The sequence below is a fragment of the Pleurodeles waltl genome, chromosome 6 (genome assembly GCF_031143425.1).
Source record: "Pleurodeles waltl isolate 20211129_DDA chromosome 6, aPleWal1.hap1.20221129, whole genome shotgun sequence".
In the NCBI taxonomy this organism is placed as follows: domain Eukaryota; kingdom Metazoa; phylum Chordata; class Amphibia; order Caudata; family Salamandridae; genus Pleurodeles; species Pleurodeles waltl.
Window position 1 is genome coordinate 1,307,864,018 of NC_090445.1, and position 27,955 is coordinate 1,307,891,972.

The following is a 27,955-nucleotide window of genomic DNA, read 5'->3' on the forward strand; positions in this document are numbered from 1 at the left end:
AGAAAGGCTATAGACCTACCAGCACAATCCAAGGGTACTAAAATCGCAAAAAAACGCCCAAGTAGACCCCCGAATCTAGGTACACCCAATGGGTCTAACCCACTGGATGAAATAGACCTTCTAGTTAAAGAAGTTGAGTCTATGTTAGGTACACAAACAACTATAGGGGCAAATAACTCCAAGAGAGGCCCCCCTAAGGATAGGAAAATCCCAGAGTTATTTAAAAAGAAGGGGTTAAGGGATTCTATAGATAACATAAAAGGGGTTGATGGAGATGGGGGCCCGCATAACTGTAGGGGCCCCTTCCCAAAACCCACTCATAACATACTGAGTCCTCCGGTATCCCAGTGGGGTCTCCCACATGTACCACATACACCAACTCTCCTACCACTGACTCCGGTGATCAAGGTGGTCCCTAGTTTATTCTGTACAAATCGCTTTGAACCTCTATTAGCAATAGAGGATCCGCCCGTGCCCACGAGTATGTCCAAGTGCAAGCCAGCAGTTGGAACACCCAACCCTAGTGTTTTCTCATCGTTCCCCCAGTTCGAGTCTGAAGGCAAAGAACCAGCTGCTAGTAGAGACAACCTGGCTACAGTCCTTCAGAGAGTCGATGAAGTTAAGGGATTGGTTCTAGTACTAATAGATCTTATGAAGAGCAATCGTGCTTGTGGAGGGATTTGTAAAGTCTGTGGGGAGGCCAGGGGGGAAGAAGCTTTCCCATTGTCTGCCCCAATAAAGGGGACGGAGTTAAGGGACAATTCCTGTCTCCCCATTAGAGGGGGGTCAGTTCTCCAAGAGAGGGAAGATTACCATTGTGATCCTAATATCGACATTACAAGGCCCAGAAGGAGGTCTACAAATGTATCTAGACACAGAGACCATCAAGGTAATTGGTCAAGTAATTTAACTAGTGATAGAGCTAGAGGAAGGACCAGCAGATTCGACCCACCGGAAACTGTCCAAGATTCCAGTTTTACACAAACCCCTAGCAAGTCACACAAGATCCCCTATAATAACATCACTCTCTCTCGCTATAATATCGAGAGTGTAGTTAATAAAGACCAGGACCTGCTTACAAGTCAGGGAACTAATAAAATCTATTTGACCAATGTACCAAAACTACCGCCAGGGTTAGCTGAGAACCAAGCCTCCCTGATCAACAAAGTCATACACTGGATACGCTCCCGACGAAGTTGTCTCTCTGTTATTCGCTCTGACATAATATCGGCCAAGAGATGCAGCATCACAGGGACCAATTTTTACACAATAACTATTTATCTTGAAGACAAGCATATGGTGTCACAACTAATGGACTTTGATTGTCGTACCCACTTGGATAACGCAACAACCAGGGGGGGAATAAGATTCATGTTACACCCACATAATTCTGGACCAGCCATGGGACCGGCAAGTTTCGATGGTTTAATTAATTCCCGTGGAGGTGCTGCACGGAAGGAAGCTAATCCCAGGCCGCTGCCTAACCCTGTATGACTGTCTACTGACCTAGTAACTAATGTGATAGCCCGCCCCAAGGCCCCACATTTGATGGGGGATGATAAAACACCATCATCAAACATTTGTAGTAATGACCCGAGCGCGGTAGAGGCTGGATGCTCAAGCGTGGTGATAAATCAAGACAAATGTACATTAGAACTCATGTCATGGAACATTGCCGGCCTGGCAAAGAAATTAGATGATGATGAATGGGCCTCTTTTATTAAAAAAATAGACATATGTTTGTTTCAGGAAACCTGGGCGGAGGATGCTACTAATATTGATGGATTTCTCTCATTTAGTGCATCTGCTATACCTTCAGAGAAGGGGAGGGGTCGGGCAAAAGGTGGGCTCCTATTACTTGTTAACAAGAACTTGCAGTGCAACCATAAGCTTTTTGAAATTGATTCTGTAGATCTAAAAGCCATGTGTATTACGTTCAACAGAAGATTATCAATTGTTATTGTTAATGTTTATATACGATCGGTCCCAAATGGCTCTGAGTCCCGTACCCTGGCTATTCTGTCCGAATTTGTAGGAAGCCTCCACCCCTCAACTATCCTAATCATAGCTGGAGATTTTAATTGTACCTTCGAGCCTTCTATTCTCATAAGTGGTCTAACAGATGAAGAAGATGAGCAGTGGGGGATCCCACAATTATCTATTACCCGGCCTTGTAAAAAATCTCGGGTGGCCATGCAATTAGCCACATTATGTTTAAACCATGGCCTTAGGGCCTGTAATGGTAGAACTCCATCTGATATGAATAGTGCACCTACTTTTAAAAGGGGCATGTCGATAAGCACTATTGATTATTTCCTGGTTGATGTTAGGCTGTGGCCCCATTTGGTAGACATGAAAGTAGAAGTGAGATGTGATAGTGACCATTTCCCCTTGCTCCTTACCCTTTCTGGAGAAATGTTCAGGAGAACACTCAACAACTATGCTACAATAATTCCGCCACCTTGCTGGAACAACAAATTTACCAAGATTACTTGGCCAAAAGTGATGTCCAACCCCCACCACATCAGAGCAATATATCAGATTTTCTTAAATAGTTTGGCTGAGTATGAAGATCAGGCTGTAGGGAATATTCCGATTCTCAAAATACATGACAGCATGACTACCCAGCTACGGGGGTTCTTTTATAAAACAAGGCGGTCTAAGCCACATGAAGGGAAAGGGGCACGCAAGGGATGGTTTGATGAGAGGTGTTCAAAGGACAAGTCCGGGTTAAGAGTAGCAGTAATGTCTGGCTCCCAGGGGGAAATTAAACAAGCCAGGACTCTATACAAAGTAACCTTGTCTAACGCTAAAAAGCGGTGGGAGGATTCCCTGTGGCAGGAACTATTAGATGCTTCCAGAGAGAAGAATAACAAGCGTTTCTGGGAACTTCTGTCCAAAAGAGAAAATGGAGGTAGGAGCTGTCCCAGCAACCATATTCAACCAGAAAGCTGGGTAGAGCATTTTACTACTCTTTATGCCCTACCAGAAGGCCCAATGGACACTAATGTGGTCCACTCTCCAACTAAATTGTTGGAATCAAACTCCAGCATGGCCCTCCAAGTGGTGGCTCAGTGTGTCCCCGAGGGTTGCCTCATCTTTAAAATAGAAGAGACCCTTGAGGCTATAATTAGCCTAAAACCTGGCAAAGCACCTGGACCAGACAAGCTTCCTGGAGATCTTTATAGATCGGAACCATCCATCTGGTCCTGGTATATTAATGCCATCTCAAATAGCATAGCTGCAGGGGGGCAAATTCCAGATACATGGAAGGGGGCAGAGATCATACCCATTTATAAAAAAGGAAATGCTAATCTTCCAGCTAACTACAGGCCAATTAGCCTCATAGACAACCTACAAAAAATATTTGCTAAACAAATTCTGCAGAGGCTAATCAATTGGGTCGAGAAGCACCAAATCCTTTCTCATTTACAGGCAGGGTTTCGTGCAAAAACTAGCACGATAGATCAGGTCTTTCGATTAGCCATATTGCATTGGAAATACGTTCTTGTGGCCAAGCAATGCCTGTATGTGGTATTTATAGACCTGCGATCGGCTTTTGATCTGGTCCCAAGAGCCAAGCTGTGGGAAGTGCTGGGTAGATTGGGAGTCCCAGAGGATCTTTTACTCCTGTTAAAACGACTACATGAGAACACCTATGCCCAAGTGAGGTGGGGTGAACAAGGCGAACTGACAGAGCGGATCCCAATTAGACGAGGAGTTCGCCAAGGTTGTGTGCTAGCCCCCCTACTGTTTACCGTATTTATTAATGAAGTAGTAAAGGCTGTGTCCATAGGCCAGAATGATGCCCCTTCCCTGAATACACAAAAAATTCCCATCTTGCTTTTCGCCGATGACTCACTTCTCATCTCTAAGACACCAATGGGGTTGCAAACCCTTGTTGACCGGTTTAGCCAATTTTGTAGTGATCATGGGTTGGAGGTTAATATTAACAAAACTAAACTGATGGTGTTATCTAAGGGACCTAGGAAAAAATGTTCCATCCATATTGAGGGAGTACCGTTGAAGGAAGTAAGCTCTATAGATTACCTGGGAGTTAGGTTAACTAACAAACTATTATGGGAAGAGCAGATTACAAAAAGTGCAGGGCTCCTACAACACAGAGCCTCATCTATATTGCCTTTCTATCAAAGCACCTCTACAAAAGTAGTTTCCCCAGCAATAAAAATTTATACAGCTAAGGCTCAAAGTGCAGCCCTGTACGGAGCGGAGGTATGGGGTTACGCTAACTGTAACAAGATCAGTGTGGGGGAAAACAATTTTGCAAGGGCCTTAATTGCATGTCCACGTACCACACCCTTGCTCCCATTATTTCTAGATCTGGGGTTAAGCCGAGTAGCAGATCTAGCTACTCTAAGACCTCTCCTCTATTGGATTAGGTTGTGGATAACCCCCGAACTAGATATATACAAGACCGCACTACTCGATCTATTGAAATGCCAAAACGCTAATACTCTTCCCTGGATTCGCCATGTGGCCCATTGGCTCCGGCTATTGGGTCTGGGCGATTACTGGGAAAATCCCCATAAATTAGAGAGACGGCACAAAAACGTTCTAAAGTCAACCTACTGGTCTTATGTTAAGGATAACTACATAACTCACAAATCCCATGGTCGCTTAACTAATTCCTTCATTGATATTAAATGGTCCCCAAGGTTTGAATCCTATTTGGATATGATACCGGATTCGCAGGGCAAGAGCTTATATGCAAGGTTTCGCTTTGGCTCTTTGCCCTTGTTGTCACTGATTCATAGGTGGGGGCCGACTAATCTTCCCGATATATGCCCTGCCTGTGGCAGTACTTTCGAAACCATTGAGCATTTCATGTTCTTCTGCCCAGCCTATGCGATTCCACGTTTAAAATGGATTCGCAATATTTGCAGGGACATGGGATTCAAGAACTGCTCTTTGGCTCTACGGGTTCTAAAAAGCCATAATTCAACCGATGTTATTCTCTCAGTAAGCAAGTATCTAGCAACAGCTTGGCACATACGATGCCATCTCCAAAAAGTAATTTAAAGTCCCATCCCTTTATAGATAAGTTTTAGAGCCACATGTGCAATTCAAGTTATTGTCCTAATGTTTTTACACCAAGTTAAAGATGTGTACTTATTTATTCCTTAAGAATTATTTATTATCTTGTTTTATGTGCTTTTATGGTCATGGATCGAACAAAGTTGATGATGATGATGATGATGATGAATTATTGACCATGTGGTTTAGACAGGGCTTTGGAACAGATTTTTCTTAGATAATACGTGGGTAATCATCTTGTGGTTCTGCTACTGTATCACTAGTGTTAGCCGCAAAGAGCTATTTTTATGGACTTGTCTGGCATTAGTGCCATTTTAACATGAATCTGATAACCATTTTAAGTTATTATATAAGCTTTTTATTACATTGTGCTTGTGTTTTTAATGACTTGACAGTGCCTAAATTTGCCTATACGATTGTGCCGGTTGCAGGCGCCCTTACTAAAGTATGCCACCTAAACTACCAAGAAACTGTACTATTATGTAACATCAACTCAGCACTCTAAATCTTAAATCATGGGCCTGATAGCTTGCACTTATCTTGGTGATGGTACCACCTGGGAAACTTGAATCTGAAACCACCTCATATTGTTTTAAGAGCCTTAAATATTTGTATTATTTTTAACACTATGAAGCAGATGTTTAGAAACCTTGGCATTTAAATGTTAAGTTATGTATCGGGAACAATGGTGGACTATAGTAGGCCATGGCCTATAGAAGCTATTTTTATTCTAAACTCTATTTTATGCCAGTGTGAAAGTATAATGAAACAAATGCACCTTCTTTGTATAATTTAATGTGTAACTTTTATGACCCATGGTCGAATAAAGTATATATATATATAAAAGCTATTATTGTGTGCAAAGATATAATTTTGAAATTTGTTCAACTATCTCAGATCCTGGATTGGTCTTAATTCTGCAGAAGACTTTTCCACTGAGGGTAGGACTGAATAAAATCTGCATTTTCTTTTTTCCAGTGGAAGCTATGGCTTCATTTCATTATTGATTTCTGCACCTCATTTAGTAATGCTTCTTTTTTGCCTGAATGCAAAGAAAGGGGAGTTATGCTGAAATACTTTTCAGGCATTGAGAGCCAGCTATAATGCCCATAAATCTTAAATATTTTTCTCCAATTTGAAGGATGCGATGTTTCACTTAAGTTTCAGGGAAGGGTTTTATCTCCATAACAGTCAACTGACCCCAAGCCTTTGCACAAAAGGATTTTCTGCTTTGTTGTTGAATCCGGTGCAATTAGAAGGTTGCAAAAATGTATTTTCTTATGCTAGCTATTTAGAACGTCATCCAATATTTCTCCTAGCAATTTATGACCTTTGAAAGGTAAATGTGTAATCAATGATCTGTATTGATTTTCCATGGCCTTATTCACAAATTCCGTCTCCTTACTAATATTAGCCTAACAGACGTAGCAGTGGCAAATAAGATATCAAAAATGTACCAAAGAAAATATTTCCAATAGCTATATCTTTCCAAGAACTTTAATACAGTCATCTATAGTCTGAAAGATTTCAAATAAATGTTCAAAATCTTTAAATAATGCTTGAAATGCATAAGATACATATCTTGAAGTACAATTTGTAGCAGTGTATGCCCTCTTTACAGCCCCATCTATCTTTGTATCTGTTGGGTCTGATGGAAGAGAATCTTCAGTAGCTAAAGTGGAGGACACGCATGTTAATAATGAGTTAAATTTTAAATGTTTAAAAAATTAGGTCCGGGTCTAGTAATGGATATTGTTTAGACAAGTTCATGGGATTCCATTTTTTTCTATAGCTTTCCATTCTCGAAATGTAATATATTTAATTACATTGTGAAAAGTTACAGCATTGTTCAGTGTAGGTCTGTAAGAGTGGAGAAATCATATGTGCTGCATAAAGGAGCTTCTAAAGGAACGCCTATTCTTTCTTTTACACATTGGATTACTTCCTGAAATTGGAGTCCCTCAATTAATTTACCCCTTTGCACTCAGAGTCTACAGCGTCTTTACCATCAGGTGCAAAGGCTACTTTGTTTTTTGTAAAGCATCAATCACTGCCCTGCCAATTAACTGTTGCAGATCGTTCTGCAAATTAAAAAATGAGATGTTCCTCTTCAAAAGTCATTTCTGTGTGCCTTTGATTTGTTGCTCTCTTTCTTGTCAACAAAAATAAAATGACATTTATAAAGCCCTGTGTCAGCAGCACGACTGTTACAGAGTACTCCCCACAGAACATTGTAACCTGCTTTTCCTCACCCAGTTTAGCACATATATCAGGTTAGATTGTCCCAAGGCATCAGTCCCGCCAGCTTAGTTGGGCTTCCCTGCAGTGTGTCAACTTCAAACTGTGAATTGTGATGGGTACTTTGCAGTCCAAGCAGGTTGTTGAAAATCACTGCTGCGCCAACAAGAACTTGCTATAACGAAGTGCTAAAAACAATTAAACATATATATTCAAGGCACTGGTTTACCTTCGAGGGAAGTTTCAACAGTAAAACTAATCTTTGGTGTTTTTCCTGCCTAGTCTCGGGGCACCACCAGCAAGAAAATATCTACAACCAAAAAGTCTTTAGGGATTATGGGGTGTTCCCTCCTGAAGTAGTGTAGAATAAAGGAGCAGCTCCAGCTGCTCATTTATTATTAATTTATTTTAAATTTTGTTTGTTTTTTGGGTGCCCTGGTGTCCGCTAGGCACGCCCACATCTTTAATTTGTATTGCTGGCTGCAGGGGAGACCCAGGGCTCTTATGGCACCAGCCACTCCACTTGTTGGTCTGTGCTGCAAAGTCCTCCTAGGCACCAACAAAGTTTCCATTTAAGTGGCTTCAAGGGCTGCCTCAAGGCCTCCTCAGCCCCAGCTACCTCCCCAGGCAGCACCATACTAGGCACTGGTGGGAGCTGGCACAATTACTTTGTCCCCACCCGAAAAGGACCAACATTTTTCACTCCTTCCAGGGCGAGAGCAAGTTCTGTTCTCTGGGAGTGTGAGCAGGGTATGCAACTGCCACTGGGTTGTTAGAGTATATGTATTTATATATATATATGTATGTGTGTGTGTGAGTGTTGGAAAATGGGTTATTGGTAAGGGTAGGTAGGTACCTACACTTAGCAATAGGCCACTAACCTCCACTTAGGTCCAGTTAGGTCTCAGTAAATTAAACCCAGCTCAACCCTTGGTAGCTTGGTAACGAGCGACAAGGCTTAACTTAGGAGACAGAGTGTAAAGCATTCAAATATCACAAAACAGTAATTAAATAAAACACAGGAAACAGTTTAAAAATCCCAAACCAATTCATAAAAGTAGATTATAATTTTATCTTTAAAATAACACAAAAATGAATAAAATCGGATAAGGGGAACCGTAGATATGAATTTTTAAAGAATTATTGTTTTCTAGCACCTAGAAACAAAAAGCACCAATTTGGTCATCTGGTCGCACCTCAACCGGGGCAAAGTCAAAGTTTAAGTTCGACCGCGATGGAGCCCGGCTCGGCTACAGCCCGCTGGAGGCCTCGGTCAAAAGTTTACCTTCACAATTAGTCGTTTTTCTGAAGATTTTCTTCAGTGGAACAAACCTACCAGTCCAATCCGACCTCCTGGAACTCTTCTCCGGATACGCGTCGCGGGAGCCCACGGTGGAGATTTTTACCTTCGGACTTAGTAGTTTTTTCGAGGTGAAAATCCTTCGACCGGGGTAAACCTGGATCTTGATCCGACGTCCTTGGAGCCCTCCTCGGATACGCTGGCTGGGAGGTCCCGGTCAACTTTCTACCTTCGGATTTAGTCTCTTTTTTGGAGATTTCCTTCACTGGGATGACCTGCAAATCAGGCACGGGTCGCGGTTGAGGCAAGCCGGCTAGAGTTGCCGTGGCGGGTCGGTCCCTCTATGGAGCTTTTTTTCAAAAGTTCTCCAAACTTCTGGATCTTCTCCCAGATGTTCCTTTAAGGTTCTTTTGGGGTCCACAGCCGACCCCAAGGTTCCAGAAGCTCTGAGATGCTCCGTGGGGGTGTGGACTACAACTCCCAGAATGCACCTAGCACAAACTCCTTTGTGGCCACTGGACAGTGGTCAGCTGGTTGGTTTCTTCAGGAGTTGGTGCAGGGGAGTCTGATTAGCAATTTTTCACCTGTAGCAAACCTTGAACCAGTTGAAGCTGGTGCAGTCCTTCAGAGTGCAGGGTCTAGGTGCAGGCCAGGGCTCCAGCAGGGCAGTCCTTCTTCTCCTGTTGTTCTTCCTTGTTGGAATCTGTTGGGGATCTGAGGTGTGGGTGCAGGTCTGCCAGTTTTATCCTTGCTCCTGGGTGAAAAACAGGGGGGTCCTGGTTCTCCGCTCAGGGGCAGGGTCCTTCCCCCTGTGATGACCACTTCCTGGGAAGTGTGGCAAAAATCAATCCCAGGGAGCAACATTCCTCAAAAATCCATCATGGCTGAAAGTGATTTTTGGAGGTTACAGCTGGCTGAGCCCACCCACTGGTGTGGCTACAAATCATAAACACACCCCTCTCCTTCCCTCTCCTAATCTAATCAAAGGGGCACCTAGTTGTCTGTGGTTGCAGGATGTGGGGGTGTTGCTCCAAATGTCCTTCTCTGCCTTTGAAGACCAGTTTGGCAGCCCTCCCCCTTCCTGCCTCACCATCTGCTGAGGGGAGATCCCCTCCCACAGGCACATCTCTTTGTGTGAAGCCAGGCCACTTCACACCTCATCAAGGCAGCCTGGCCAGGCTGCCAGAGGTTGGCCAATCAGAGCACAGCATCAAAAACAATGCAGGGCTGAAGTTGGCAACTTTCAGGTAAAGTTTAAAACTCTTTACCTGAACAAGTTATATTAAATCCCACAACTGGAAGTTGTGGGATTTATTATAACAATTAATTTGATACCAAACTCTTTGTATCTGTCACTTAAGGGGACTTTTAAAATTAAAATAAAGTCTCCCCATTCTAGCCTATGAAGGCCATTCACTACATTGAGGGTAAACCACATTTTTATAAGGTCCCTGCTTATATTTACATGGCACCCAGCCCTAGGGGCACATGAGGCACACCTTAGGGGTGACTTATATGTAAAAATAAGGTAGTTTAAGACTTTGGAACTACTTTTAATTCCAAAGTCGAATTTGCATATAACTTTAATTTAAAAGCAGCCAGCAAGCCAGGCCTGCACTTTAAATTGACACTGGGCACCTCAGCACCTATGGGTGCACTACCTATGTGGGGTCCCTAAACCTACATGCCCTACCGTATACTAGGGACTTATAGGTAGGTTGACTTAGCCAATTATAATTAGCCTAATTTGTATACTGATTTTGCACAGAGCACAGGCCCTGGGACTGGTTAGCAGTACCCAGGGCACCATCAAAGTCAGGAAAACACCAGCAAAAAGTGGAAAATGGGGGCAAAAAGTTAGGGGGCCTCTGCAATCAGCCCTGTTCTCTCACAGTGTGTGTGTGTATATATATATAAATATGTATATGAATATACATATAAATCTATATCTATATATATATATATGTATTACCTAGTGGCGGTGGTATTTATAGTTAGGACCTAGTTTCCATAGAGGGAGGTTTTTTTTCCCCTATAACTTTGGCGCTGCTTGATGAGCCTTCACGAAATTTTCGAAACATTCTTCGGTCAGTGCAGCTCCTCCATTGAAAGTTTTGGGATTATCTGTCAAGAAGGGGTTGAGAAAAAGGAAGGGGGGGGGGCAAAACCTATTTTCTCCATCCATTTTTCTATAGGACCTTTAGACAGGCCTACATCCCAAATCATTGAATGGAATGACACCAAATTTGGCAGGAAACTAGATCCTGCTGCGCAGATCACGCTTTTTGTGTTTTGGTGGAAATCCATTAAATAGCTTTGGAGAAATTTAAAGCCAAAAATATAGATATACGGGGACGCGGATTTTCTGAAAATCCAACTTTCCATGAGCTGATAGTTAGCTGCCAACACTTCTACAAAGAAGTGCTGACAGCCTTCTTAGAACTCGGTTGAAGCCGGTCCCCAGAACAAAAAAGTGAAAAAAAGAAAAGGGTGCAGGGTAGGGTCATCCTGACGCCTTAGTTCCTTGTGCTGAGGTCCCTGAGGGAGCCCACCAGGGATTAAAAGCATTTAAACATTTTTTTATATATATATATATCAGAAAAATCCATGGATCAGGATTTGCAGAATTTTCTGGTTTTTTTTTAAATATGCCTGGGGCAGATTGAAAATAAAAGAGACCAGGGGTCTGTTTCAGACCCCTGCAGCTCCGGGGACAACCACCTCCCCAGGGCTATATTTGCTGGAGGGGGGGCATGCTGCCTCCTACAAGGAGCCAATGATGGCCCTGGAGAATGCCAGACACAGGAAACTGCCCCCACAGAGAGGTAGCTGCTTTAGCAATGCTGGCTCCCACAGGAAGCAGGGAGCCAGCTGGGACCCAGGGGGCATTCAGGCTCCCACCACAGTCCCCAACATCATGGCTGGGCCCCAGGGGATGGAGTCCCTGGGGCCGAGATTGGCCGGGGGAGGGCAGCCATGTGGCGCCCTTCCTCCCCCAAAAAATAACAAATCAGGCCTCACCCTGGGGATGGGGCCCCGGGGCTGAGATCATCCCTGTGGAAGGGTGCCATGTGGCCACCTTCCCTCCCCAAAATAAATTAGGCCGCGTCCGGCTGGATGGAGTCCCAATGGCAGAGATCGGTCATGAAATGGGCCACCCCCAAAAATAAAAAAAATAATTAGGCTCTGTGGAGGGGCACCCTGTGACACTCCTCCACCCCAATTTTTTTTATATTTAGGCTGTGCCCCAGGGGATGGGGTCCCTGGAGCTGAGATCAGCCTGGGGAGTGTGGCCAGGTGGCCCCTGCCCCCTAAAATAATTAATTATTTAGGCTGGGCCCGGGAGGAAGAGGTCCCAAGGGCTGAGATTGTTCTGGGGAGGTGGGCAGTGGGGGGTGGGGTTGTTAGATGGGTGGCTGCAGGGCCTGGCTATGGGCCACATTCTGCTGCTAACCGCCACCATGCATGGCAAAAGGCCTTGAATTGCTTGGATTAACTTATAATAATGACAATTACTTTATGTTAAAAAAAACATAGAAAAATATAAAAGGTTACAGGGACCTTATAGTTATGAAATAGAATTTAAAAAACAATAGAAATTGACTGGTAAAAATCAAAAGCTACAGGGATGTTATAATTAGTCTGAATTTACTCAAACAAAACCATAGAAATTCAGCAGCTATAGTTAGAGTTAATTCAAGTAACTATACCTTGTGCCATAAGGTAACTATAACTCACACTCCTGGACTGCTAATTACCCCAGGTATTTGAACACTCATGACATCTTCTATAACATTATTAAAAATATAAATGAAATATCATCACTGAAATTATTGAAGAAAAAATTTTGCTTTGTGAGAGGGCGAGTTATAGTTACCTTAGGGCACAAGTTATAGATACTTGAAATAACTCTAACTATACCTGCTGAATTTCTATGGTTTTGTTCAAGTAACTTCGAATCCTAAGTATAACGTCCCTGTAACCTTTGTTTTTTTCAGTGAATAAATATATATATATATATATATATATATATATATATATATATATATATATGTTACCTACTGGCAGTCGCCAGCAGGTAGTTATAGTTAGGACCTAGTTTCCTTAGAAAAAGTGTTTTTTGACTTGCCTATATCTTTGGCACCGTTTGAAGATTCTTACTGAAATGTTCTAAAAAGAAGTGTGCCCAAGAATCTTGTTGTGCATGAGAAGTTTTGGGGTGATCTGTCAAGCTGGGGATGGGTAAAGAGTGCATTTCCCATGTTATTTCCTATAGGAGTTTTGAACATGATTACAGCCCGAACCACTGGACGAAATTACACTAAATTTAGCAAAATGGTAGCTTTTGGTATGCAGAATGTGCTTTGTGTTATTTGGTGTAAATCAGTTTAGTAGTTTAAGAGAAATGAAAGGGAAACCAAATTTGTATATCTCCTGGTGCAAAGTCTTCACAAATCCTCCTTATCTCGTTCAGAGATCTGCATGGCTTCCAACACTTCAGCCTGGAAGTGTTGGCAGAAATTTTGAGAATCGAATGAAGCAGCACCTCAAAAAAAAAAAAAAAAAAAGAAAAGGGGGCAGGTTACGTTTACCCTAAACCCCTAGCAGTGGTGCAGAGGTGTCCCTGGTACTGTTCCCTCTGGGGCTGTAAAACCTTTTTTTTTTATTCACAGCAACCTGCATGGAGCTAGCATTGCACACCCCAGCAGGGAGATGCTACTAATGCTGCTCCCTCCGTAGAGGAGCAATATTTTGATCTGTTTCCATGCCAGCATCAATGCTGCCAGAGAAACAGTTCACAAGTCAGCCCCCAGTGAGCGCAAGCATTGTTAAAGCTCCTGCACACTGGCAGCGGACTTGGTGTTTTCTCATGCTTGGGGGTAAATTAAAAAATATTCATGCCAAATCAGAGCAAACACAAGGTCCCTGCTTACACCAGTGTGAGCTGGGAAACCACTAAGTACCAGGGATGGGCTTTCTGGAACATAGCTAGCTAGCCGCCCCCAGGGGGTGGTGTCCCTGGGCACATTAATGGCTATGGGATGGGGGGGTGAGGTCCCCTCCCTTAAGGTACTTTGCACCGGGGTGTGCTCACGGGTCCTTTTGAGGCTTGAGGAGGGGAGGGCACATGGCTCCCTCCCCCATATTAAGTAAAGCCCAGATTAAAGAGGGCCTAGAGCCATTCTAACGTCACATTAGCATAGTTTTGTGACCAAAAACGCTGCACCGTGTTTACAAAGTGGCGCAAGCATGCATTGGGCCACTTTGTAACCTTTTGCCCTACATTATGCCTGCACCAGGCATATTGTATGCAAAGGTTGGAGTTCCCCCCAAGGGGAGGCTCAAAAAATGGCACAAAGAAAGTTAGGAGATGTCCTTGCATCATTGTTTTTGCAACGTTTGATGCCTGCTCTGAGCAGGCGTTAAAAGGAGGCTCCCATTGGTTACAATGGGCCCCTGGGTGCTTTGCAGGATTAGCATCAAAACATTTTTTTGCTAATCCTGCAAAATGCCAAACTCACGTCAAAAAATCTGATGCGAGTTCCCTAACTACTGCTATGGTGCACTGTATATTGAATATGGTGCACACATGGTGGCATTAGGGGGGCACTAAGTGGCGCAAGAGAAGTGGCGCTGCTACTTTTCATAAATATGCCCCTAATTTCAGTTCCAATAGTGGGCTCCTTGGGACCTCTGGAAGCTCGGGGAGTGAGACCACACTTCCCCCTTCCCTTTATGAGGGGTATAAACATAATGAATGCCCAGCTGTCATTATTTTAGGGTTTTCTGCTGACGTTTTTTATTTTTTGCCCCAGGAGGGGTCTCTGTGGTTACCCCCCAGGGGGCCAAGGGACTTAGGGTATCCCTACCCTGCCCCTTATATTATTTTCTTTTAACTTCAGGACAGGGGACATAGTACCTGAAGTCGATTTTTCTCATGTTGCTGGCAGCCAGTCAGAGGGCTTGCTCCTACTGGAGTCTGATTTGTGAGGGAGCAAAATAGCCGAAGGCAAATAAAGCTTCCATGGCCAACCAAAAAGCTCTATTTTGAATAACCGTTCCTGCAAGAGTCTCTTGAGACCCTCTCAGACCCAACTGTCCAGACATGTAAATATTTTTTAACCTTATTTCTTAAAAACTACTGAACAGATTTATATCAAATCACAAAAAGCACAGTCCGTGGACAAAGATTTAGCTTGCTGCCAAATTTGGAAATTCCATTCAGCAGTTTTTACTGTAGCCTTGTCTAAAAATGCATGGGGATTTTGCATTTTAGCCCCCCATTTTATCTTTGCCCCCGCTTGAAGAATCACCCCAAAACATTCTAGGAAGAAGCTGAGGTGGATGAACGTTTGTTGGGGAAGTATTGTGAAGATTGTCAAAAGATGCCACAGCGCAACACCAATAAAAATAACTCCAGTGACATTATTGGCCAAACTTATAATTACCAACTGCAACTACAGGTTCTTGAGCGCCCCATGGACATCCTGGGATGTAGGCAACCACTCTGAGTGTCGACTTACAGAATGTGTGTTGACAGAAAATGTTAATTTGTCAGGTGGTCATAATGGAGCGCAGTGGAAAGTATAATTCCAGCTACAATCTACAACTTTGTGTGCCAGTCCTAGGTCTAGGCAAATCTACATTACCCTATTGAGTCTCACAAACTCTGAAGTTATCTACTGCCCATAACCCGACCTCCATTTCAAGACTCCCTCCATTAGCCTCTTTTAAAGAAAAGCATATAAAACCTGCTTTTTCTAATAATTTCTCAGGAGAATGAACATATTGGGCCAGATGTATCAAAAAAGCCTTTTGCGAATCGGTAATAGTGAATTTTAAGAAATTGCAATTTCCGCTTTGCAAAATGCTATGGGCCAGATGTATCAAGCGTTTTTGCATTCACAAATGGTGTGAATGTCCGTTTGCGAATGCAAAAATGCGTTTTACGATGTATGAATGGCATTCGCAGTGGGAAAATAAGAAATCACAAAAATAGCATTTTTTTGCGAATGAGAAGCAAATTAGCGTGTTGCAAACAGTGTATCGCAAATAGTGATATGACTTACCGAATCACTTTTTGTGAAGAGCTAATTGCCATACAGAACAGTGAATCGCAGAGAGCGATCTCCTAAATCGTGCCGCTATTTGCAAGATACAGAATGCGACATGCAAAAACGGATTCGCAATGCGATGTGGCAAAAAAAACGCAAATTGCGATCATTCGCAGAATGGCCGTTTGCACATGCAATTTACCACGAACTGAAACCAGGTGGTAACCAGGTGCAACCTATATAAAGAGGCCCAGAATGCCTCAGCGCCTCTTCCACAATGGCTGCACTCTACGTCATGGCGAGAAGAATGAGGATCTTGGCAGGTTTGAGGAGACAGGAGTGCATTTTCAGAGTGCGCATAACCCTTTTTAACCAGACTGAGGAAGAAATTTATGATAAGTACAGGTTAAGCTCAACCACGATACTTGACCTGATAGCTGAGCTACAACCCATGCTGCAGCGCGCAACACACAGGAACAATAGCATACCCACACATGTGCAGGTATTGTGATCCCTGCACTTACTAGCCTCAGGGAGCTATCAAGGGGTCATAGCAGCAGCTGGAGGGGTATCAGAGAGTGCTCTCTCTAGATTTTTCAACGCATTTGTCAATGCCATGCTGAGCAGGATACAACTGTACATAAGATTCTCCAACACCCCACAGGCATTACAACAAGCTAAAGTTAATTTTGACCAGATAGCACAGTTCCCACATGTGCTATGTGCCATTGATGGGACACATGTAGCAATCTGTCCACCATCGGCCGCCGAGTATGTGTATCACAAACGTAAAAACCATCATTCTATGAACATACAGGTGATATGCAATGCCTCCTACATCATTACCCATCTCGTGGCCAGATACCCAGAGAGCACACATGACTCCTACATCTTTTGCCACAGTGGGATACACACAAGACTGCTAGCTTGGGATTTTGGGGAAGGATATCTACTAGGTAATTTGATAGTTCACAATAATGCATTGAGTTAAGCATGAGGTCAGACAGCAAATGTACTCATTTACTCTCTGTGGATTCAGGAGACAGTGCCTACGCAGTGCGCACCTATATGCTAACACCCTACCTGAGCCCTGCCACTCCAGCTGAGAAGAGGTACAATGCTGCACATAGGGCTACCCGCAATGTGGTGGAGCGCACTTTTGTGCTGCTGAAGAGCGGTTTCAGTTGCATCCATAGGAGTGGAGGTGCACTACAGTACAGCCCTGAGACAACATGCAAAATTGTGGCCACATGTGCTATCCTGCACAACATAGCAGCCACCAGGGGCATACCAGTGGAACTCACGGAGCCAGACTCAGATAAGGATGATGTTCCCGCTTCTACCAGCAGACAGGAGCAGTGCAGCAGAAGGCAGGCAAAGATGTGCTGACATCACGCGCAACCATTTTTGATGTACGTAATGACAAATCCACTTCAATAATATACATTTCAGTAGTTAGCATCTTTATTACCTTGACTTCAGGTAAACAATGTGTAATTAGGACATAGCTATTCACAATGGGCAGACATGATCTATTAACAGTGTCACACTATTAGCATCATAGCATGACTTTATTTCTACATGTTGAGGTGGTCCCCTGTAGCCCTCAACATCACTTCTTACGTTCACGCACTCCACTTGAGTGCTCAGTGCCCTCGCTGGCACCTCTAGTAGCAGGTTCACCTGCAGTACTGTGTCTGGCACTGCAACGCCTCAGATCAATCACAGGGACTGTCAGACTGCTGAGGCTAGAGGACTCCTCACTTTCACCAACACCCAGTTCGCTGGTTGTGGCACTGCGTGCAGTTTGCATGGCATCCACTGCGTTGATAATTTGCACCAGTCCCTGTGCAATGTCCTGACTGCAATGTGCCATCTCCACCTGTGTGGCAATGGCACGTCATGATATCTGGGCTGTTGAACTTGCAAGCCGATTGACTGATCTACAGAAGCTTTCAAACTTTCCCAAATATTGGTGATGGCGCCTGTGCTGGCTGACTCGCTCCTGCCGTATCTCAGTGCATAGTTCCCCAATGGCCTGTGTCAACTCTTTGGTGTTTTCAGCAACTCTCTGCTGTCCCTCAATCAGGGTCTCCAAGTGCTTGTTTTGTACAAAACACAAACTGCCTGTGCAGTGACTTCAAATGTTTGCATTCCAGGCGCTGCACCTTCAGCATGGAAGCTTCCAGGCCGCCAAAGATTGATGGGCCCACTCCTTCTTCTGTGCCCAGTCTGCCTGCATCGTGGCGCCTCCTGAGGGGAGTTGACTGACGCTGGTGCAGGGACTGCTGTCTTCCTGTGGGACTCGCCTCTGGTGATGGTGTGGGTTCGTGTTCTGGCATCTCATCTGAGTCCAGGTTGTAATCTGGCAGTGGTAACACCCTTGCCCTGCGTCTAGTCGGAACAATACTGTAGGACTCACTGGTATTTGAGTCTGACTGTGGCTGTGTTTCTTCTTCCCCCACTTTTTCATATCCTGCAGCAGCAGGGACCGAGTCATCTGCAAGGACAATGTGCAGCATGTCAGTTCTAGCATTTGTCACAAATTTCCACAGTGTTGCTTAAATGTACAATTAAATTGTGTCACCCTGAGTCGTTTGTGGTGTTTCTCTATGTGGCTGACCACTATCTTGCTATTTATGTTGTGTATTCACCTTAGGGTTGTGTACTACCACTCCCATAAGGCACTGTTGTGTTGGATGTAAGATGTGACATGGACTACTTTTTACTGTGCATCAAGCTATGTTCTATTTCCTAAGGGGTATGTGTACATGCACATGTGAGGATACACATAATCACTGGCCTTACCTTTGCTGGTGCTGGGTGCCTCTGAAGTGTCAATGTCAGTTACACCACTGACAGCTTCTGGCAGCAATGTGGACTCCACCGGCTCTTCCATAGGGGTGGACGGTGTGTGGGTGGATGGTCCACCTCCAGTGCTCCTTGCCTCCCTAAGCCTGCTGGCCACCCTCTTCTTGGCACTGGACTGCAAGTCGTACCATCGCTTGTGTATTTCCTCCACTGAGCGCTGCGCAACACCCACTGCGCATATTTTTGTCTGGATGTCAGACCAGAGTTTCCGCTTCTCACTCTCAGGTACCTGGAGTGAGGTCTTGCCAAAGAGTCTATCATGGTTCCCAACAACCTCCTCAATGAGCACCTCCAATTCTTTCTCACTGAATTTCAGCTTCCTTTTCCTGTCTCCCTTCTCCTTGCCATTGCCAGCATTGGCCATGTTGCAGTTTGATCCTGGCTTCCTCACAATGCTGACTCCCTGGTGCTGGGCTGTGTCTCTCTCACTGCTCCTATGGGTGTGGCATCTGGAAACAGCATGGGCTCTCACTTCCCGCTTGTGATGTCATCTGGTTGTCCCCGTTTGGCGTTTTCGCTATTTGCGATTTTCAGTGACCAAATCGCATTTTTTTTGGCAATTCGGTATTTGCATCTCGCTAAAAGCGTTGTCAAATTTTAAGAAATCGCTATTAGCGATTTTCAAATTTGATACATCGCGTTTTGCATTTGTAAAATTGCAATTTCTTAAAATTCACAATTTGGAAATCGCTACCTGGAATCTTGATACATCTAGCCCTTTGTATCATATTTGTGATTCCGTAATAGCGATTTCTTAAAAATCGCACATGCTTTTACCGAATCACAAATTGCGATACAGCCCCCATTTGCACCTATGGGCTTGTAGGCCCATATTTGCAATTAATTTGCATTTCCCAATTCACAATTTTGGAAATTCTAAACCCCAGGATGCTGGGGGCCTAAGGCCGCCTCTGCTGCACCCCAAAACGTTTTTTGGGACATGTAAGGCGCACACATGCCAGAGGGGCATGTGTGTGTTACATGTCAATTTTAAAAATGCATTTTTAATGCATTTTTAAAATTTGCACATGGTTACCACCAAGTTCTACTTGGTGGTAATTGTGATTCCTTAATGCCAAATTCGCATTACGGAATTGCTTGATACATGTGGTTTAGAAATCGCAAATAATGATTCCTTATTTGCGATTTCTTATTTAGAGAATCGCAATTTGCGATTCTCTAAACAGGCTGGCAAATTTAAGAAATCGCTATTTTAGCGATTCCTTAAATTCGCGTTGCGAATCCCTTTCATACGTACTGAAAGGCATTTTTGCATTCGTAAATAGGCATTTGCACCATTTGCAAATGCAAAAAGGTTGATACATCTGGCCCATTGTCTTTTTCTGATTCGCTATCAAGAGGATTCAGTTCATAATGTGCTAAATAAATTGAACATATATGATAAGGTCGACTGCAAATTTAAATATTACTAGATTAGCGCCTGTCATGCAAACACAACATACTACCTACATAAAAACAATAGATTTTGAACAAGAGTTAAGGAATGCAGGACTCCATTCTCATATTGCATCTCAAAATAAAACAGTTTATTCTGTGCAGTAGCCTCGGTGTTCAAAGATAGAACTGGGACTTGATTACAGATAAAAATGTTTCCAGCATATGTTACCTTGGAAAGTTAGTGCATGAGTTGATGCACAAAATAGTGGGTCACCTTTCAGTCTGAGAATCTTTTCTGGGGGCTGGAATGTTCCCTATAAAAGGTGGTCACGTTAGCCAGAAGTAGGCCATCAGTGCGTCATTCAGGGGACAGTGTGCAGAGTGCCCTAACAAAAATACTGATGGGCTGACCCCTTTTGCAGTGGCAGTTTCTGTGCAGGGTAAGTCCTAGGCTCCATTACAAAGTGGGTGCTACCCTTGCCATGCATGGTTCAATCTGTGATAACACCCTAGGTGGGGGGGAATGTTTAACATGGTCATCAACAATCAGTGACATATATTTAGCCCAATCTTCTATGAAACCTTTTGTCAATGCATTTGACTTCTTAATATGAGTCAGGTACACAGGCATTAATTTGTTTCCTTGGGGACCACATTGTGATGCAAAGGAGAGACTGGTTACTTTGATGTATGTTGCTCTAAATTTGCACCCTTACAATCAGTGTTACTTAGATAACAAAAGTAAAAGCTTGGATTCTTCAGTAATACCAAAATGTCCAGAGATATTAAACTGAGTGCAAAACCAAAGTGTTTTCCTAACACAATTTGTAAAATATTGTCCTTAAAGCACGGCAGCTATACAACGAATGCAGTCATGCATTTCAGTCAATTAACTAAGTGCCTTATTTAGAGTTTGGCGAATGGGATTACTGTGTCACAAACGTGATGGATATCCTGTCCGCCATATTACAAATTCCCTAGGATATAATGGAATCGTAATACAGCAGATGGGATATCCGACACTTTTGTGATGGAGTAACCCCATCTGCCAAACTCTTAATCAGGCCTTAAGTTTTGTTTCTCTTTTTTCTCTTGCATCATCATTATTTGCTCATATGTGTAATATGTGTATTACCATGGCCAGAGGCTATAAAATAAATGGACGTAGACCGCATGTGGTCTTTCACTCATACTAGAGTGCATAGTGAGTGTCCATTATTTATGCAGAGTGAGGCCTAGCGCCATTACTATAGTGACCCTGCTCATAGGTCACCACACTGGCAATGAGGATAATCCGCCTAAGCACCCTACTGAGAGAGGTGACCATGCACTTTATCTCACCACCTAACTCGTGCTGGAGAGAAAGCAGCATGCTCTACTAGCCTGTCCTGCTGACACGCACTACTGCTGCTGCTGAGTGAGCACTATAAGCAGCGTAATAAACCTATCTGATGGTCCACCTACCTCCTAGCCTCACCGTCTGTGCTGCCTCCAGAGCCGGCATACCTATCACCACATGGAGCCTTCTGCTGCCTTCCCCCACAGGCCCGCTGATGCCAGGCACCTCTGCGGTTTGAGGTGAGGTCCCACCCTCCACGGTCCTCAGAAGCAGAGTGAGTGTCCATTATTTATGCAGAGTGGAGGTGAGGCCTAGCGGCATTACTATAGTGAGCCTGCTTATAGGTCACCACACAGTGGACGTATGAATACCAATGTGCACCTGTGCAAACATCTGTGCACTTACGTTTCTACATATTATGCTACGATGCTTTACCTAATCATCAATATTTTCATACGCCATCTGTTTTGCTTTGCACAGATGAGCATATTATCATGACATTTTCTATTTAGATTATCACAAAACAATAAGTAATGCTTCAAAATGTTTGAAATATTCCGAGTTAGGTAGAATAAAAGCCAATAATATGCACTGCTGAGCTGGGCCTGGGCTGCTTATATTTAGAGGGCTGGATGTAGCTGGCCTAGAAAACTGCATTCTTCTTATACATCTTATTGTTACCTTCCTTTAACCTCCTTCCATTTCCCTTTCTCCACACTTACCTTCTCCCTCTCACCTCACTTCTTCTCCCAGTTTCTCACCTACTATGTGGTGACAGTGGTAAGGTGCAGTGTGGTGTAGGTGATGCAAGTGAAGGAGACGTGTGGAAAATAGATATTCATAGGGTGGCTACTGCTCTGATGCAACCAACCAGGGCATTTCCTTTGAACACAAAATGGCTTCCTACTGCTCAATAACTTCCATTATTCTTATCAGTTGAGCCCAAAATTTACTTTTGCCAGGGATGCTATCACATATGTAGCCGGTCCTGGATAGAAATTAAAAAAAATTGCATTAAATGATGTTAAAGTGAAAAATGTCCATCTGCACTAATCGTAGCAGAAGGCATGTGAGCAAATTAATAAATAGGCATATAAGTATGAAATGAGTCTCCAGTGTGCAAAGCAAAGGTGCACAAACTTAATTTCACACAGTCATTTTGTTCAGGATAGGACCCCCAGATCTAATTCATATTTTGCATTTTAGCAAATTAGAACATTTTAAGCAAATTAAATCACATTGATCACACTGCTTGTATGAAGGTTTCTGGCATTGTGGTGAAATAATTGATTAGAGTGGCAAACTCTCATCACTGCTTAGATTAGAACTAATAATCAACATATGCATGAGATAGTTTGGTCACTGATTGGGCTCACTAAATACAAACAATGGATTCATTTTACTGAATATGGACATACACATTGAACTTAGCATGCTCTTTTTAAAAATAATCTACCACAGTGCGCAATCTACCTTTTCAACCTCATATATACATTGCTCCTTTTAAATTAAAATTAGTTTGAAGAAATCACTCTTTCACCATAACATTGTCTGATTGTAAACAATGCTTGTGGAGGAGGTCATCTTGGTCCTCTAGGACATAAACCATGAAGTGACGAATCATAAAGAAGTATGGCATAAACTCATTCAAAGTTCCATTATAACATCGACAAACAAGTATATTATGGAGTACAGATGTATGCATAATCTCATCTTGTATAAATGAACATTCCTCATTGTTATAAGTAAAGATCCATCTAGTGGACAATTTGCCAAAATAGTTAATAAACATTAGTCATTAATTCTGGAAATAAAAAGTATTATGCCCTGACTATGAAGTGAAATTAAAATTGGTACACATATTGGGACCATAATTAGCAGCCTCAGGAAAGAGACTCAGGTCTGCATAGGCATGGACACTGATCTACCCTCTCACCTCTATGAGGTGCGTCCTCCTTGACAGGGTTGAAGCGCAATGGCAAGGCAGTGTGGGGTACCTTCCGGAGCTACCGCCCCCGCCATACCTGTTCTGTGGATAAATAGGAAATTTCAGATTTAGGAGCCCTCAATCTATCACCTCAGAAAACACTAAAGGGCCAATTCACAAAGGGCCTCCGCACTCATGGAGGAGATCCCGCAGTTGTGACAGGGGCCCACACTTGTGGTGAGACTTCTGTACTTCATTTAATTTACGCAGAGTTCCCACCATGAGTGCAGGACCCACTTCACGACTGGGAAGCCTCCGCCACGAGTGTGGCGGCCCTCTGTGAATCGAGCCCTAAATTCACAATTGTATGAAAAAAGATACCATAACTTCTATAAAATGTTTTTATTTTATAATAAACAACAATCTTACTGTGCTATCTACAAACATTCCTAATCTCATTATGCAAGGATGAATGGAATGCTACAGCTTACGTTTGTATTTTGCACCAATAATTTTTGTAATAGTTAATAGTTATGGACCTCTTTTGGTGACTCCGGCCGGCACCGGTTGCTGTTCCACCATAACTCTAGAGCTGCCACCAAGCATGCCAACAGGAGGCCTATTGCTAAAATGCAGAAGACTCCCGCAAAACTGTGAAGTTTCAGTGCTTTGCCGTCAGTTTGAGCATTTTCATGGCTGTTCAGGTCACACCGGCCCATTCGCGGCCACCATTTTTGCTTAAGAACATCCAGGTCACCTGTATCTTGAAGTTCCAGGATCCTATGGAGAAAAAGTAAAGTTTAATTGAAATATGAAATATAAACCTTTTTCTACTGTTAAACTGGCACTAAACAATACATTTGACAGCATAGAGGACGAAATACAAGATAGAAATTGCAACTATGACTGAAAAATCAAAAAGATCTAAGGCACACTGCTGAAAATGTTGACAATTTTGAATTTTGGGCATACACAATTTTGTCAGAAACCTGCGTTGAGATTTCGAAAACATGCTTTTAACTTTTCAGGAACGCGCTCAATAAGTTTGAAACTACAATTACATTTTCAAAGTTACTTTACGTTTTGCATATTGAGCCACAGTGCAAGAAAACTTTTTTTTCATTTTGTGTACATGGTACCATTTCACAGCATAGTCGTAAATTCCTTGTAGATCGAACTTTACCCTCTTTCTTAAAGTGTACATTGGACACCCACGACTATCAATATAATTATTTTTATTCTATTTCCACAAAGAAAGGATTCATCATTGTTCTTATGTTTATTGAAATGTCAAATCCGTGCCAAATTACAATTAATATTTTGAGATTGCGAGTTACCACGTGATACTTTCAATGCACCAGAAAATATCAGACGTTCTGGAATGTGAATAATTGGTATGTATTCACATTGGGTTTACAGTTTGCATACCAGTAATGAATAGGTTAATTACTTTTTTCTCCAGGATCCAAATTACCACCTATATATCTATGTATAAAACAACCCTTAGCATATGTTAAGAGTTTGATGTGACTTTTAATGCATGTAAACAAAATTATTAATGCGGAAAGCATGGGCATTGTTATGGCACTGTAGAATGAAAGGAATAGATATATATCATATGATCCTTTAGCTACAAACAACCCATTTCGAATTGCTGTGATTAACGCTCTGTAATCTCATGGCTGTGGAACGGTGAACTCTGGTATCAAGCTACTACAACAAAGTATTCTTTACATTTTTAAAGCTTTATGACGAGAAAAAACTTGCACATTTTCACATAACTTCTTGAACCTCCAAAGAAGCTCCTGCTAATCTGCATACCTGATAATTTGCCTTTGAGTAACGTATTGAGTCATGTCTCTAAATACCAGGATGTTCACTAATCAGGAAAGTACTCACATTTGTCTCTTAGCAGATTAAAGTTGCCAGGAGGTGAATGGTGGTGCTAGAATGCTGAGATGCTGCGGGTTCAAAACGGATACAGAGTGAGCCACATGTAATAAGTCATATTAATACTGGTCCTTCAGAGTTTCGATTAGACTGCACCATTGGCAGTTGGTGAATGTTGAAAGGATTTGTGAAAATTTCACCACAGGGCAAACAAACAGACACACTCTGGGCACCGGCGTTCGCCCCACAGTGATTTCGTTTTTTTTTTAATGGAGGGTCTCCCACCCGTTCCTCTGCTCCCCTGCCACAGGCAATTCGCAGTCTCAAACTGTAGTTCTGTGTTTAATAAGGCGTTGCAGTAAAGATGGTGAAGATTCCATCTGCAAAAAAGGCACAAAGTCTGCATAAGACCAAACCATGAGCATACCTGTTTGAGCAAGGGCAGTGAGATAAGTTTCTCACAGAAGGTTCAGGGGTGGTAAGGGAGATTCTGAATGAGAATTAAAAAAAATGGCAGAAAATGGTTCATTTTTCAGCACAATTTTCTTCAGTAACTTGATGGAACCTGCAAGGTGGTTACTAGACGAACTACTGCAGAAGCACTTGCTAGGCAGCATATATTCAGTTTTCTTTTCAAGTATTTAGAGCAATATATTTAGGTCTGCCATTTTCTCCAGAACTGTAATTTACTCCAAAATCATAAGGTGTGCTGTCAGCAGACTCTGTCAATTGATCAGCTTGCATAGACCATGGTTTCTAAAAAGCCAGAGTGACTAAGGAAGGATTTGTCAGATACCATGCAGCCATCACCACCCCAGCTTCAGCAGTAGCAACCATGATAGCTCCAATAACTTTTTATGTGTACTATTCACTGTTTTGCCAATGGCAGTCAGGGTTGAAATGTATTGTTGATCATTAGGCAGTGAACTGAGTAAGGTATTATTATTACCTCACGTATAAAATATTTCCATCCTTGGAGGAATAAGAGCCTCATTCAGCCATATCAGGATTGAAACCTATGAACAGGAAATTACTCAAATAAACGTGCAGCTGGTTAATCAACATCCCTGTTCTATGCTGCTTGAATACAAAGTTAGGACGTGTAGGTTTAATGGGGACATCTGCAGATCCATGTCTTACACACAAACAATTTCTACAGGAATATAAATCAAATAAGGTAACTTCCTTGCCTTCAAACGTGTGACCTTCAGATATCACCAGATCTCTAAGGCAGGGACATTAATTGGCTACACCAGTATTTACTTTGTAAAAAAGATAAGTGCAGAGTCCCAAAGATTTCCTATAGCGTCCATGGCCAGTGCTGCCAAATGGCAGAGTGGTCAAGTGTAAGAAAGTCCTCCTTTTTGCTCTGGTCACCCCCAAATGTTTTGGACAGATATTAGTGGTTACTGACTCTTGGCAGTGCCTGGGTACTACTTACCAGTCCCAGGGCCAGTGCTTTGTGTAAGCTGGATGTGCAAATTAGGCTAATTATAATTGGCAGTATTAACCTAACTATAAGTCCCTAGACTATGGTAGGGCAAATAGGTTTAGAGACCCCAGCAGAGGTAGTGCACCCATAGGTGCACTGCTGAGGTGCCCAGTGTCATTTTAAAGGCAGGGCTGCTTGCTGGCTTCTTTTAAACTAAAGTTATATGCAATTTCGACTTTGGAATTAAAAGTACTTCCAAAGTCTAAAACTACCTTATTACACCCCTAAGGTGTGCCCTATGTGCCCCTAGGGTTAGGTACCATGTAACTATAAGCAGGGACCATATAGACATTATTTTATAAGCCCTGGTGAAGTAAAATAGCCCAATTTGTTTTTCCCTCACTGTAGTGAATGGCCTCCATAAGCTAACATGGGGAGACTTTATTTTAATTAACAAAGTCCCCTTATGTGTCAGATACCTCATGTTTGGTGTCAAATTAATTGTTACAATAAATCCCACAACTTACAATTGTTTAATTTAATATAACTAGTTCAGTTAAAGAGTTTTAAACTCTACCTAAAAGTTGCCAACTTCAACTCTGTAGTGCTCTTCTCTAATTGGCCAGCCTCTGGCAGCCTGGCCAAGCTGTCTTGATGAGGTGTGAAGTGGCCTGGGCTGAACACAAAAGGATGTGCCTGGGGGAGGAGAACTGCCTCAGCTGATGGGGAAGCAGGAAGGGGGGGCGGGCTGCCAAACTGGTCTTCAAAGGCAGGGAAGGACATTTGCAGAAACTCAGCACCTCACTCACATCCTGCAACCTCAGATAATTAGGTGCCCTCTTGATTAGATTAGGAGAGGGAATGAGAGGGGTGTGTTTAGGATTTTTAGCCGCACCAGTGGGTGGGCTCAGCCAGATGTAACCTAAAAAAATCAGTTTCAGCCATGATGGATTTTTGAAGAATGTTGCTTTCTGGGATTGGATTTTGCCACACTTCCCAAGAAGTGGTCATCACAGGAGGAAGGACCCTGCATCTGATTGGAGAACCAGGAACCCCCTGTTTTTCACCCATGAGCAAGGATAAACATGACAGAGCTGCACCCACACCTCAGATCCCTACAAGGAAGAACATCAGGAGAAGAAGGACTGCCCTGTTGGACCCCTGACCTGCACCGGGACACTGCACTCTGAAGGACTGCACCAGCTGCACACTTGGGCTTCACCACAAGAAGGACTTTGTCTGTTTTCAACTGGTTCAAGGAGGGACTCCCAGCTCACTACAGGCAAACAAAAATTCCTTACCAGAGTCCCCTATCTCAGATCCTGAAGAAACTGACCAGCTGACCACTGTACAGTGGCCAATTTGGAGTTTGAGCCAGTTGCATTCTGGGATTTGTAGTCAGCACCCCTCAAGGAGCAACTCAGAGCTTCTGGAACCTTAGGGTTGCTGT

General features: G+C 43.0%; 1 protein-coding gene across 3 annotated transcripts in view; it reads right to left on the reverse strand.

Annotated features, from left to right (window-relative positions):
• GRID1 (glutamate ionotropic receptor delta type subunit 1) overlaps positions 1-27,955 on the reverse strand; it is a 2,731,706-nt gene that overhangs the window by 45,021 nt on the left and 2,658,730 nt on the right. The window contains exons 15-16 of one of the 3 annotated variants that reach the window (XM_069240588.1): positions 23,723-23,963; positions 23,193-23,285 (exon numbers count right to left, since the gene is read on the reverse strand). In XM_069240588.1, the coding sequence (XP_069096689.1) occupies positions 23,193-23,285; positions 23,723-23,963 (334 nt within the window). Of the gene's footprint in view, positions 1-23,192; positions 23,286-23,674; positions 23,964-27,955 lie in introns of all 3 variants that reach the window. The other 2 variants (XM_069240587.1, XM_069240589.1) reach the window with 2 other exon arrangements.